This window comes from Chiloscyllium plagiosum, unplaced genomic scaffold, assembly GCF_037043375.1.
Source record: "Chiloscyllium plagiosum isolate Xiang-an unplaced genomic scaffold, Cpla_swu_hap1 HiC_scaffold_10, whole genome shotgun sequence".
NCBI lineage: Eukaryota > Metazoa > Chordata > Chondrichthyes > Orectolobiformes > Hemiscylliidae > Chiloscyllium > Chiloscyllium plagiosum.
Window position 1 is genome coordinate 92,522,357 of NW_028270148.1, and position 12,440 is coordinate 92,534,796.

At 41.2% G+C, this 12,440-nt stretch overlaps 1 protein-coding gene and 1 non-coding gene across 5 annotated transcripts in view; both read left to right on the plus strand.

Annotated features, from left to right (window-relative positions):
• Positions 1 to 12,440, plus strand: part of LOC122553009 (atlastin-2) — a 117,879-nt gene that overhangs the window by 262 nt on the left and 105,177 nt on the right. The window contains exon 1 of one of the 4 annotated variants that reach the window (XM_043696417.2): positions 231 to 420. The exons of the other annotated variants lie outside the window; for them this stretch is intronic. Coding sequence (XP_043552352.1) covers positions 381 to 420 — 40 coding nt within the window. The 5' untranslated portion in view covers positions 231 to 380. Of the gene's footprint in view, positions 1 to 230; positions 421 to 12,440 lie in introns of those variants that run through there. 4 annotated transcript variants of the gene reach the window in all.
• On the plus strand, positions 5,638 to 5,739 carry LOC122553293 (U6 spliceosomal RNA). The gene has a single exon (XR_006312674.1). It is a non-coding gene; the product is annotated as a U6 spliceosomal RNA (small nuclear RNA).

The following is a 12,440-nucleotide window of genomic DNA, read 5'->3' on the forward strand; positions in this document are numbered from 1 at the left end:
AATCCGGTCACATTTCCGACCGTTGCGTCCGGTTGAAAAAGTTCGTTAGCTGTCCTACCTCCGGCAAGATTTGAACAGCGTCGCGCGGTCAGGAACCCGCACGCGTGAAGGGAAAGTTTTTTTTGGGGGGGGAGGGGGAGGAGAGTGAGAGAGGAGGGTTCAGTCCCTGGATCTATGCTGTCGCGCAGGCGCAGTGAGGAGGTGGCGGTTACGACGCGGTGTGTTCCGACTGTTCTCTACGCCGACTTCCCCTTCTCCCTTTACGCATGCGGCCGTGAGGCGACGTTTCTGGGCCTAGGTCGCTCGGGGGAAGGGGGTGGGTGGGGGCGAGGGTAAAGAAAAAGGAGCTGCCGTTGAAAGCGGCAGAGAAATCTGAGGAGATGCGGGTTGGGTTCCGGAGATCCCCGGGACGGACAGCCGGTGAGTTTGAGGGGGAAAGGGAGATCATTATGGGGATGGTGTGGATGGGGAGCGCGCTTATTAAATGAAGATTTTGGACAGACGCAAATGGCCCTGCAATCCTGTGTAGGCCCGCACTGGGTGCTAAGGTCGGGATTCAGGATCAAATGAAGTCAACGAAATCAAATGAAAAACCCGTTTACATTCCCGGGTTTAAAAAAAAACACAGTAACTACGGAAAGCCGCATATGTCAGGAGGACTGGCCCCAGCGTTGCTGGAGCGTTTTCCTTCACTGGTTGGGGGGTGGGGTGGGGTGAAGCTCCTTTTCACCTACAGGCTGGCGTGCAAGAAGGGCCCTTTGCTTTTTCATCCGATGTTGAGGGAGGAGAGAGTTGGGGACAGACCAGAGTTGAGCAAAATGAATCGGAGGAGAGTATCTTTGCAGACGCCGCGTCCTCTCGTCATTGACGACTTGTAGGACAGAAAAGTCGACCATTCCATCCCGCGATGTTGTGAAGTGTCAGCTGCTTTTGCGTGAGCTTGGGGGTGGGTTATAGAAGGCGTGGAGAGGGCTGAGCGCTCAGTCCATGTGTTAAGAAATATCGGGCGCTGTAGTATATTAGAATAACGTTAATTCGACCGGGCTTTAACTGTATTCCAACTTCCCTCCCCTCCACCCGTGCCTGAGGGCTGATCATTTGTGGCTGTGCCTCGACCGTTGAAGGAGGGTTCGTGTATCTGCATGTGGCTCGTACCCCTCAAGGCTCCTCCCTCCAGGAATTTGGTTGCACACTTCGTTGGGGGGTGGTTATGTAACAGCACGCAAATCCAATGCTAAGAGAAGCAAGGACATTTTTACTAGGGGGAGGGGAGAAGTGGAGAGTGAATTCATTCTACCAGATTCATCCTGCTATGTCAAGACCAGGTACTCTACTATTGCTTTGGAACGAAGTGGGTGGATTTGTCTCCTGATTCGGAGCTCATTGAGTGAAGTCAAAACCTGAACATTTATCGTTTCTTTTCAATTTTCGGTTTTAAGAAAAAAAACGTAGAAAACCATTCTGGGCTTTCTGAATGTAAGGTTTGAGTATCACCGTGCACGTTTCTGTTTTTAGTTTTGTTAATTTTGCACGTTGACCTCAGATCCTGACATTTCTTACAAACATCCCGAATTCCTTCACTTCTATTATCTCGAGTTTGTAATCTCACACTATTGATCAAAACCGGGGACTTTTTTGTGATTTCTGATGCGGTTTTGTTTGACATGGTACCTTCACCAGTCATGCTGTTGAAATAATTTTCTGCATTTTAATGCTTGCACGATTGTTGAATCATGTAGAATTGAATTAAGAAAAGTATCAACCCAAAATGTGTAATTAACCAATTGTGCAACATTTTGCGGCACTGTTGCTGATAATGTTTATTGCTGCCCCTGATGGTTACCCCCCTCCCTCCACGCTGTAAATGCTTGAGAATTTTTATCATCAAAAGCCTTTGTTATTTGGTATTGATAATATTGGTGATTATAGATACTCGTATCTATAGGTGTAAGTCAGCTTTGTGGCATAGCTTTTTGATTGAATCTCTGACATGAAATTTGAAGAATGATCTTATTGTCACAATAAAATTTGAAAGTTTTATTGTATTTTCACCAAAAATGCATCCAACAATAAAATCACCATGAAGAACTTCCACGGTCGCTGTGATCTGGTGCCATTTTGAATAGTTTAAAAATAAGGCATTTGCCAAGGTTCACCATGGGAGACTGATTAGCAAGGTTAGATCTCACGGGATGCAGGGAGAACTAGCCATATGGATACAGAACTGGCTCAAAGGTAGAAGACAGTGGTGGTGGAGGGTTGTTTTTCAGACTGGAGGCCTGTGACCAGTGGAGTGCCACAAGGATTGGTGCTGGGTCCCCAACTTTGTCATTTACATAAATGATTTGGATGCGAGCATAAGAGATATAGTTAGTAAGTTTGCACATTACACCAAAATTGGAGGTGTAGTGGACAGCGAAGAAGGTTACCTCAGATTACAACAGGATCTTTACCAGATGGGCCAATGGGCTGAGAAGTGACAGATGGAGTTTAATTCCGATAAATGCGAGGTGCTGCATTTTGGGAAAGCAAATCTTAGCAGGACTTGTATACTTAATGGTAAGGTCCTAGGGAGTGTTGCTGAACATAGAGAGCTTGGAGTGCAGGTTCATAGTTCCTTGAAAGTGGAGTCTCAGGTAGATAGGATAGTGAAAAAGGCATTTGGTATGTTTTCCTTTATTGGTCAGAGTATTGAATACAGGAGTTGGGAGGTCATGTTGCGGCTGTACAGGACATTGGTTAGGCCCCTGTTGGAATATTGCGTGCAGTTCTGGTCTCCTTCCTATCAGAAAGATACTGTGAAACTTGAAAGGGTTCAGAAAAGATTTACAAGTGTTGCTAGGGTTGGAGGATTTGAGCTATAGGAAGAGGTTGGGGCTGTTTTTCCCTGGAGTGTCGGAGGTTGGGGGTGACCTTATAGAGGTTTACAAAATTGAGGGACATGGATAGGGGAAATAGGCAAAGTCTTTTCCCTTTGCGGGATCGGTGAGTCCAGACCTAGAGAGTATAGGTTTAGGGTGAGAGGGGGAGGATATAAAAGAGAGCTAAGGGGCAACTTTTTCACACAGAGGGTGGTACATATATGGAATGAGCTGCCAGAGGAAGTGGTGGAGGCTGGTACAATTGCAACTTTTAAGAGGCATTTGGTTGGGTATATGAATAGGAAGGGTTTGGAGGGATATGGGCCGGGTGCTGACAGGTGGGACTAGATTGGGTTGGGATATCTGGCTGGCATGGATGGGTTGGCCCGAAGGGTCTGTTTCAATGCTATACATCTGACTCTAACTGATCAGTGTGCAGGTTAGGTGGGGTTAGCCATTGGGAATACAGGAGTAGGGATGGGTCTGGATGGGATGCTCTTCAAAGGGTCCGTGTAGACTTGATGAGCAGAATGGCCTGCTTCCACACTAGAGATTCTATATAGTTCATAACACACCTGCCACTGCTTTGCTGCCGCCGGCACTGGTCTCAACCCGGATTTAAGTTATCGCTCCTCAGGCAGCATCTTTTGCCGCTGGACTTACCTTGCCAATATAGCAGCTGAAGCCGGTCCTCTGCTCACCTCTCTGCCAGCTTCCTCCTTGCTGCCATTTGTCAGGGTCCTACTTTGGGCTCACCAGCTACCTCACCAAGTAGGTCTTTAATACATTTACAAGCTATTTTATGAGCTAATCAGATCCACATAACAATCTAGTAATCCATGCTTACTTGTTGCAAAGTACAATACTTTTTAAAATCAATGTAGGATAATATTCTGGACTTTATTCAGAGTTTCTTCATCTCCAGAAGGAGATCTTTTGAACTATTTTCAGTTGATTATAATGGCAATTCTGACCATTCTCTAAGTGTTAGTATATGTCCCTGGTATTGTATGAGCGAACTACTGTATTTATGGGTGACATTGTGCATCTCATAATTATTAGAATTCTTTCATAGGTGCTGTCCAGGAGTAACTTTTGTTTATTGCTGTAGCCTAGGAATGCTTTTCCGATCAGTGCAATGAAACAGTCTTTGAAATTAGAAAGCAGCTAATTTTATTTTTCCTGCTCTACTATCACAGAAGCAACCATACTACTTTTAAGTATCACTGGCTTTCTAGTTGAAGATTAATTGATAAGGTTTCTTTGGCAATTCATCCTTCCTTCCAAGTTGTTTATTCCTAATTGCTGTTGAGAAGGTGATGGTGAGCTGCCCTCGAGCTGTTAGTCTGTCATGTAGGTACCTGCATAGTGCTGTTCAAAAAGGAGTTAAATTTTTTTTTTGACCTACCAACAATGAAAGAATGGTTGTTTTATGACATTTGGACCTTGCAAATTGTGATGTTTCCATGTGTCTGCTGTCCTTCACTTTGTGGGTGATGGTCATGGCTTTGGAAATTGCTGTGAGTTGACAGTATGCCCTGCTACCAGCAATACTAGTAGAGGGGGATCAATATTTAACTTGGTGGAAGGGAGCTGACAAAGTGGACCTGTTTATTTTCTGTGGTCTCGAGCTTCTTGTGTGTTACTGGTACAATGCTCATCCAGGGGCAAGAAAAATATTCTATGCTCCTGACCTGGAAATACTAGCTCTGCAACCTTTTCAGTACAATTTATTCAATATGAATTACAGTGGACTGCGAAGCTTTTAAATGTCTTCCCTACCAGATGTTAATTTTGGAGTGCTGAAATGTTGTGGGGGCAGACGCAGCAAAGAGCTTTTCGAAAACACTTCAAGCAGTGCTTCATTTACATTAATCAGTGTAAGGAGCTTCCTACCAATGGCTTGTCCATCAAGCTTTGTGTCCACATAGCTAAATGATGAGGTACAGTAGCAGCAGAGAAGGATGATAAAGGAGACACATTCTGGATCTTGCACCCTCGTAACCTCCTGTCCCACATGGCCAAAGATGACCTGGTACAGAATGGGCCTGTTTAGTGATAGTCATGTGGTAGTAATGTGTGTCCTTGAATAGACTTTGTCCTCAAATCAAAGGACCGCTACTGACAAATGTTTAGAGTGTCATACAACATGGAAATAGACCCTTTTGGACCCCACAAGTCCATTGCTTTGAGGAAGAAGTCTACTCAAGGACAGTCAGTAGGTATGTTACTCAATTCCAAAATGTTTGAGGAGTTCTTGATGTTGATGATTCACAAACTTAGCTGGTAGCGTGCTTTCCAGAAAATGTTAACATTAATTTTTAAAAGATTCAACACTTATGGATTGGTAGGATTTTGTGAATATAACTTTCTTGGGAATGTTTTGAAAATCTCTCTTTTCAACTTGCATTTAATATACTTTTTTAAACATAGTAATTATCAAAGTGGCTACAGATTTGGTCTTGTTTAAATTTTGTAGGATTGAAGATGTAGAGCATAGATTGCTTTAGTAATGAATTGGATAACAGTGGCATAATTGTGCCATAGACTGAGTAGGGCATATGACAGTATGAAACCAAGTGTTTCCTTCTAAGGTGGCTATTGCTACATGTAGGAAGTGCTTAAAGTTGCAATTTTCACAAATACACCACAATTTGTGAAACTTCTTTTAATTGAAGAATTGCTACGTTCCCTGTCCTTAGCAGAAGAAAGTCTGTGCCTGTACCCCACAAGTTGAAATGCAGTGCTTTAGATTTGTAAGTGAGGGCATTGAATTTGCTTTGGCAGCATTATACTAAAACTGGAATGGTACAGAGGAGATTAGCATGGCCCCATGCACAAGGATGACATGTAAATTTGTAAAGAGTTCCATATTTTTAGAAGCCCTCTGGCACAGTGGTAATGTCTCTACCCTTGGACGGGACATCCAGTTTCTAGCTCTCCTGCTCCAGCAGTGTGTAGTAATATCTCTGGACAGGTTGGTTAGAAAAGTAAGTTAAATTAAGAAACAATTTGCAATATGCTAGGGTAGCGGTGGGTTCAGCATTTTTCCAAAGATTAAGATATGCCACTGGCTTTTGTCTGAGACCATTGCTTGTTACTGGTCATGCTCTGGCCATTGTCTGACTGGTGTTTCTTGCTTCTGCTTTTTGTGTCCACTCAAGCTATTGTTCATTGGGGCTACTCCTCCTCTTGGTTAGTTGTGAGGCCTTAATTTTCTTCTCCTCCAAGGTGACAGGGTGTTGATTGTGGTGGGGTTCACTGGGCTTTTTCTTTGGGGTAGCCAAAGCTGTGGGGCTTCTGCTCTAGATTGCGTTTTGTGGTTGTTCGGACAATGTGGATGAGCAGCTAAATCTTGCCCAGGTGGAGAATGATGGCCAGATTGAGTTCTGCAGTTGCCTTGCATTGTTCCACTAGTAGTCTGCAATTGACAAACTAACCACTGGAGGGGATGTGGTATGCTGGTAAATGAACAATCTTGGAACTGGTGTTTGGGGTTGCTTGGTGTTGCATGATGTGAGCCTGCAAGCCAGCAGATTAGCAGTGGGTAGCATGTAGGCATGGAAGAGATTGTCAATTGCGTTATCAAAACAAATATTAGAACAAAAAGTTTGCAACATGTAAGCTTTCAGCTCCCAATAACTTATCAACATTTAATGTGAAATCGCACTAAATGGGACTGTCTTAAATAAGAGATTTCTTTATTGGGTACAGCACCATAACTAGAGTTGAAAAGTGTGGCGCTGGAAAAGCACAGTAGGTCAGGCAGCATCAGAGGAGCAGGAGCGATGACGTTTCAGTCATAAGCCCTTCATTGGGAATGTAGTGGGAGGGAGCTGAGGCATAAATGGGGGGTGGGGTGAGAATAGAGCTGTGGGGGGAGGGGGAAAGTATGTTGAAGGCAGTAGGTGGGGAGGTGATGTTAATAAGTCAGAGGGTGGAGCAGATATGTGGGAAGGAAGATTGACAGGTGGGATAGTTCAAGGGGGCAGTGCAGAGTTGGAGGATTGAATCTGGGATGAGTTGAGGGGGAGCACAGATGAAGAAACTGGTGAAATCAACATTGATGCCATGTGTGGTTGGAGAGTCCCAAGGTGGAAGATGAAGTGTTCTTCTTCCAGGCATAGGCTGGCTAGGCATTGGTGGTGGAGGTGGCCCAGAACTTGCATGTCCTTGGTGGAGTGAGAGAAGGGAGTTCAAGTGGTTGGTCACAGGGCGTTTGTGTGTCCCAGAGATGTTCTCTGAAACGTTTAGTGAGTTGGTGTCCTGTCTCCCCAATGTGGAGCACATCAAGAGCAATGGGCACACTAAATGAAAACTCTTTTGAAAGTGGTCCAAGGGTAGACAGAGTTCATATTTTGGGGTCTGTTGAAAGAGCGCAGATGAATGGGGGTAAGGTTGTCTTGGTGGGGCAGGGTCAAAATATTTGGGACAGTTTACAGCATTGGATTGACACTAGCATCCTGAAGATTAGTGCAAGGCTTACTTTTTGTCTTGGTTAATGTCTGACTAATCATGTTTGATCACTTCAAATGCAGTGGGCAATTGAGGCATTTGCATTGTGTTATAACATTGGGCAAATCCTCTTGATTAATGTAAACCACAACACAGAAAAGATTTATTTCGTGCAGTAATTTGTGAAAACTTGAGAGGCCATGAACTATTTAAAGTAAAAATTAACAACTTTATTTCTTAAAGTGTAACAGAATAATTAACAACTATTCACAGCTCCTTCCTCTAACCTATTGTTTACTCTCCCTTCTATAAAACTAGTCCGATAAAGCCCTCGATTAAGATTTACCAAAAAATTCAAATTTTCAAAACCAGCCAGATGTCCAATCTTCTCTTTATATCTTCCTCCATCTCCTTCTTAGGGATTTCTGTTTCGCAGGTTATTGATCAATAAAGGTACCTTTTTAAGAGAGCTATTCTCCGGGCAGTCTGCAGATGCTGGTGGCTTGGCCGTTCTCCTCAAACTGTTCAATTTTCCCTGGTCTTGTACCCCGAAAGCATCGGCTTTTAAGATTGTCAGTATACTAAAATCAAATTTGATTGGAGTTTGGTATTTTCGGGGTATAATTTGGCCTAATTCGAATCTTTTGTTTCCAGGCAAGCTTTGTTCAGAACACTTGGTGCTGTCAGGTAGTTCTGTTAGCTTTTAGCTTTTAACTCTCTTAAAGGTACAGTACACTCTCATCTTTATAACAATTGTACATTCTACCTGTTGCCTGTAGATTTGAGGTCATAAGGCAGATGTTATGTTCAGTAATGGTAGGAATGAGTGATTTGATGAAAGTGGAGATTTACAGTCTGAAACAAGGTGGTTCACTATATTACTGGGGCTGACCTTTTTGATTCGTAACAGTGATGTAATTGGGATAAAGTTGCTTGATTGCTCGGTGGGAAGCAAGTGATGAGTTGACGAAATTACATTAGTGCTTTTTTTTTAGAAACCTCTTTCTTGAATGCTGTACCATTTGAATTCATAAACCTTTTCATTTGTGTTGGATTCATTTAAACTTTAGATGTCTACTGTTCAGATTTCATGGAGTTGTCTTGAAAGTGCAGCTTTGAATTGTAAGGTTTTTCCCCACAAGAAAACTGGATCTCATAGATGTGAATGTTTCCAGTTAGTGTCATCCTGCTTCCCCCGCAGTCAAAGCAAAATGCTCTGACACAGTATAGTTTTATCTCCTTCACCTTTATTCCGGGCCCTGGAGGGAAAGAGAACGATCGCTAATGTGCACAGAGACATGAATTCTCAGTCTTCTCTGGAACAGCAGATTCTTAATTATATAGTCACTTACAAGGCGGAGCATCCAGATATGACAACATGCATGTTGATTGGGTGAGCATTACAATTGGAGTGTCAATAGTAAATATTAAGCCATCTGCTGTTACGCAATGAATAACTGGTTTTGCATAATGAATATTTTTCGCCTTGTTAACTGACCTTACATACTGAATGCTACCAGTATTAATAAATGGCTTTACATAATGAACACTTTTCCACCTTTATTAATCTATTACCCTTGCCTCTAGCACCCCATTGTTAACTGCAAGTTCTTATCTGATCTAAGTCATGCTTAGCTGAACCTCTTGTTTCACAAAACTCAAAACTTAACTTTCCCTACCTGCTCATATCCTATACACATTCTCAAGGGGCTACACCCAAAAGTAAAAGACTTGATATACAAGGAGCTGACTGTAGATACAGAACTGTGCCATTAGATCAAGTGCTGTTCGTCAATGCAAGTAAAACACAGGTTGCTCAAGTCAATCCTGCAGTATGGTATTTGTCAGCCTTTGGAAAAATCATGTGAAACTCTTCAGTGTTTTCTGATCTGTGGTATGAGTGGCTTATCAGCATCTATGGGTGCAGTCTCTTGCATGAAAGACTACTTTTCAAAGGATATTAGGGAAGTCAAACTGAAAAGTAAAAGGCTTTTGACATTTGATGTTTACTGCATTAAAGGACAGGCATTTTGGAGTTCAGTACTGGCTTTTAAATCTTATTAGATAAAAACAATGACTGCAGATGCTGAAAACCAGAGTCTCGATTAGAATGGTGCTGGAAAAGCACAGCAGTTCAGGCAGCATCCGAGGAGAAGTAAAATCGACGTTTCGGGCAGAAGCCTTTTAAATCTTATTGTATTGGTGGTACAGTGGGCAGCAAAAGCTTTCTTCTTGGCAGAAGATGTGAATGAAAAGTACTTAATGTTAATGCTTCTATCAAGGAGATCTACAATAATCTTGTTGCCACAGAGTTAATGCTATTTAATGCTTGTACTTTAAAATTTTAATTTATAAAACATTGTACTTTGTGCTGAACTGCAGATCATGTATTTCTTTATTACAATTGTTAAGTTTACCAGGTCACCAGACCTAGTCTTATGAAAATTTTAGTGGATCTTAAATACTTTCATCCTCACTGCCGGCATAATATAATCTCAAATTGCTATCTCTGGATATGACAAAACTACATGGAAAAAGATCATGTTCACTTTGGGATTTATAGAAATTTCACTAGTCCTTCATTGCAATGTTTGTAGTGAGAGTTGAAAGAAAATTGTGTTTCTGTCTAACTTTGAGCATCGTTTGTTTTTAGGATTAATCAATTTAAATATGGATTACAATGTGGAAATGAAATCTTCATTCATCCATCTTTCTGCAGATTATCTTCCACTTTCTATTTCAAAATTTTGTATGTTCATTTTGTTACAAAAATGAATTTGTTCACAAAGTTTGCAAGATAAAATATGCTGTGCAAAAGCTGCTTGCAATGGTGAAGGGAAAGAAAGCATTTAAGTTCTGTTAACAATTTATTTTTGATCTGAAAGCTAAGAAACTATGTCAAATGAGGCACCTGAGAGCTGTTAAATGTGCTGTACTTTGTGACACTAATCAGTTATCTTGAAGCTGCATTGTTGGATTTACATAATTCAGTAACCAACATTTTTTTTGTAGGCTTTTAGTTGGTGGAATTGAAATTTATAAGTTGTGTAGAAGTTTAAAAACAAATTATTGAGGTTTACTTTTAACTACTTTAAAAGGTTTGTAAGAGCATTTGGTCCTCATCTTTTTGTGATGCAAAATTGCTAGGAAGTATCTTTTTTTTAAATTGAGCTGCTGAGATCTTTTTTACAATAAACTTTTATACTAGATGCATAACATTGGACAAATGGATTTTTTTTATCAGAAGTCTTTTTTATTATTTGAAGACCATCCAATTCCTTTTACAGCAGTGTCTATGAAACTGAGTGGACAGTAATTACTTCCGTATTTAATACTATGAACTATATAGGTTAGATGGTTGCTTAAAAAATTAACTTATGGGTTTGTCAGTTTTTCCCCCTAGTACACCATATACATATTTTTCTCTTAGCTCTTAGTAATGTTTATATACTAAAGTGAGCTTGATCCCACTTAACCTGAAGTGGCAATAAAATTACTTGTGTGGAAATTAATTGACTTTAAATCCCCAGGTTTAAAGAAATATTTTTCATGAAATCCCAAGAAAGGCTGTCAGAATTTGGGTTAATGGATTTGATTCCTATTGTGTAAAACTAGATTCTTGCGCCTAATTTGCTATTTGTGCGCAAGTACGGAGGTTTCTTCCAAAGTAGGATTCAGAAATATTGGGAGTGGAAACTTCTTTTTGTGTGAAAATACCTTGTTGTTTGTGATTAGTTACTTAGAGCATTTAGTTTTTCCACAGTTGCTTTATAATTTATCAGAATGAAAATTGGTGACAAGCCGAATGACCACTTTTATTAATGTCGCTAAAATGTGCAGCCGGAAAAGCATCGCAGGTCAGGCAGCATTGGAGGAACAGGATCGTCAACGCTTTGGGTTGGAATTTTTGTTAATCCTTTGTAGCAAAAAGCGAGGATATTGTACGCATTAAAGTTTTTTAAGAAGAACTTTTTTGTTGCTGCATATGTGCAACTTTTTAAAATGAACTTTACTGTTGTATATCAGGTAGGAAGATGTTAACAGTTGAATATCTCTACAAAAGAAATTTAGATTCAGTCCAACCATTAATTTCCATGTAGTTGGTAACTCTCCACAGGTGCTGGCATACCTCCAATATTTTATCATGAGACCATTCTTCGGTCAAAATTTCACTATCAACGGTACTTAGTGAATTGAAAAGTTTTATCAATTTCCACCTCTCACTGTCCTTCACCTGGTCTATCTCTGAATCCTCCTTTGCTTTCCTTGATATTTCTGATTCCATTTCTGGGGATAGACTGGCCTCTGATATCCACGACAAATTCACTGACTCCCACAGTTAGCTTTATACATCCTCACATCCAGCTTCCTGTTTTTAAAAAAAAAATTGTTCTAGTCTCCCAGTTAATCCTGCTCAGTTGCATCTGTTCTGATGATGCCATCTTCTACAAGGGGGCCTCCAGAATATCCTCCACCTTCCTCAGCCCAGGTTTCCCCACCGTCATGGTTGACAGGGCTCTCAGTCATGTCTGACCCATCTCCATTTTTAAAAAAATACTTGGCTGTTCCCCTGCTGTGAGCAGTTCTCCTAAGGTCTTTCGCTATTTACTGTATTTGTCTTAAACCTAACTGAAATAATGCAACAACTTTGAGTAATTACTACTCAAAGACATTAAGGAAATCAGCTCCAACACTGGAAAATACCTCAAAGGATCAGCTCTAACAGCCATAATTTTCTTCTGTCCACCTGTTCCTAAAACAGACAGGACATTGGGGCTGACTTGATGGTTGTTAAACTCATCGTGCTGGTAATTTTAATATAGCCTTCATTTGATTCGGAGTAATGTCTGCTTTCCAGACAATAGTGAGTACAGGTTTGAGAATTTGTAAGTCCATGTACTACAGTTTGTTCACTATGCCAAAACTGGTTGAAAATACAAGGCCTCTGAGACCAATTTTGTACCAATTGCAGTGTTGTTGATGGTCTTGAAAGTACAGCAGGTCAGGCAGCATCCGAGGAGCAGGAAATTGACGTTTCGGGCAAAAACCCATTATCAGGATTAGAGGCAGGAAGCCTCCGGGGTGGAGAGATAAATAGGGGGAGGGGGGGTGGGTAGAGAAGGT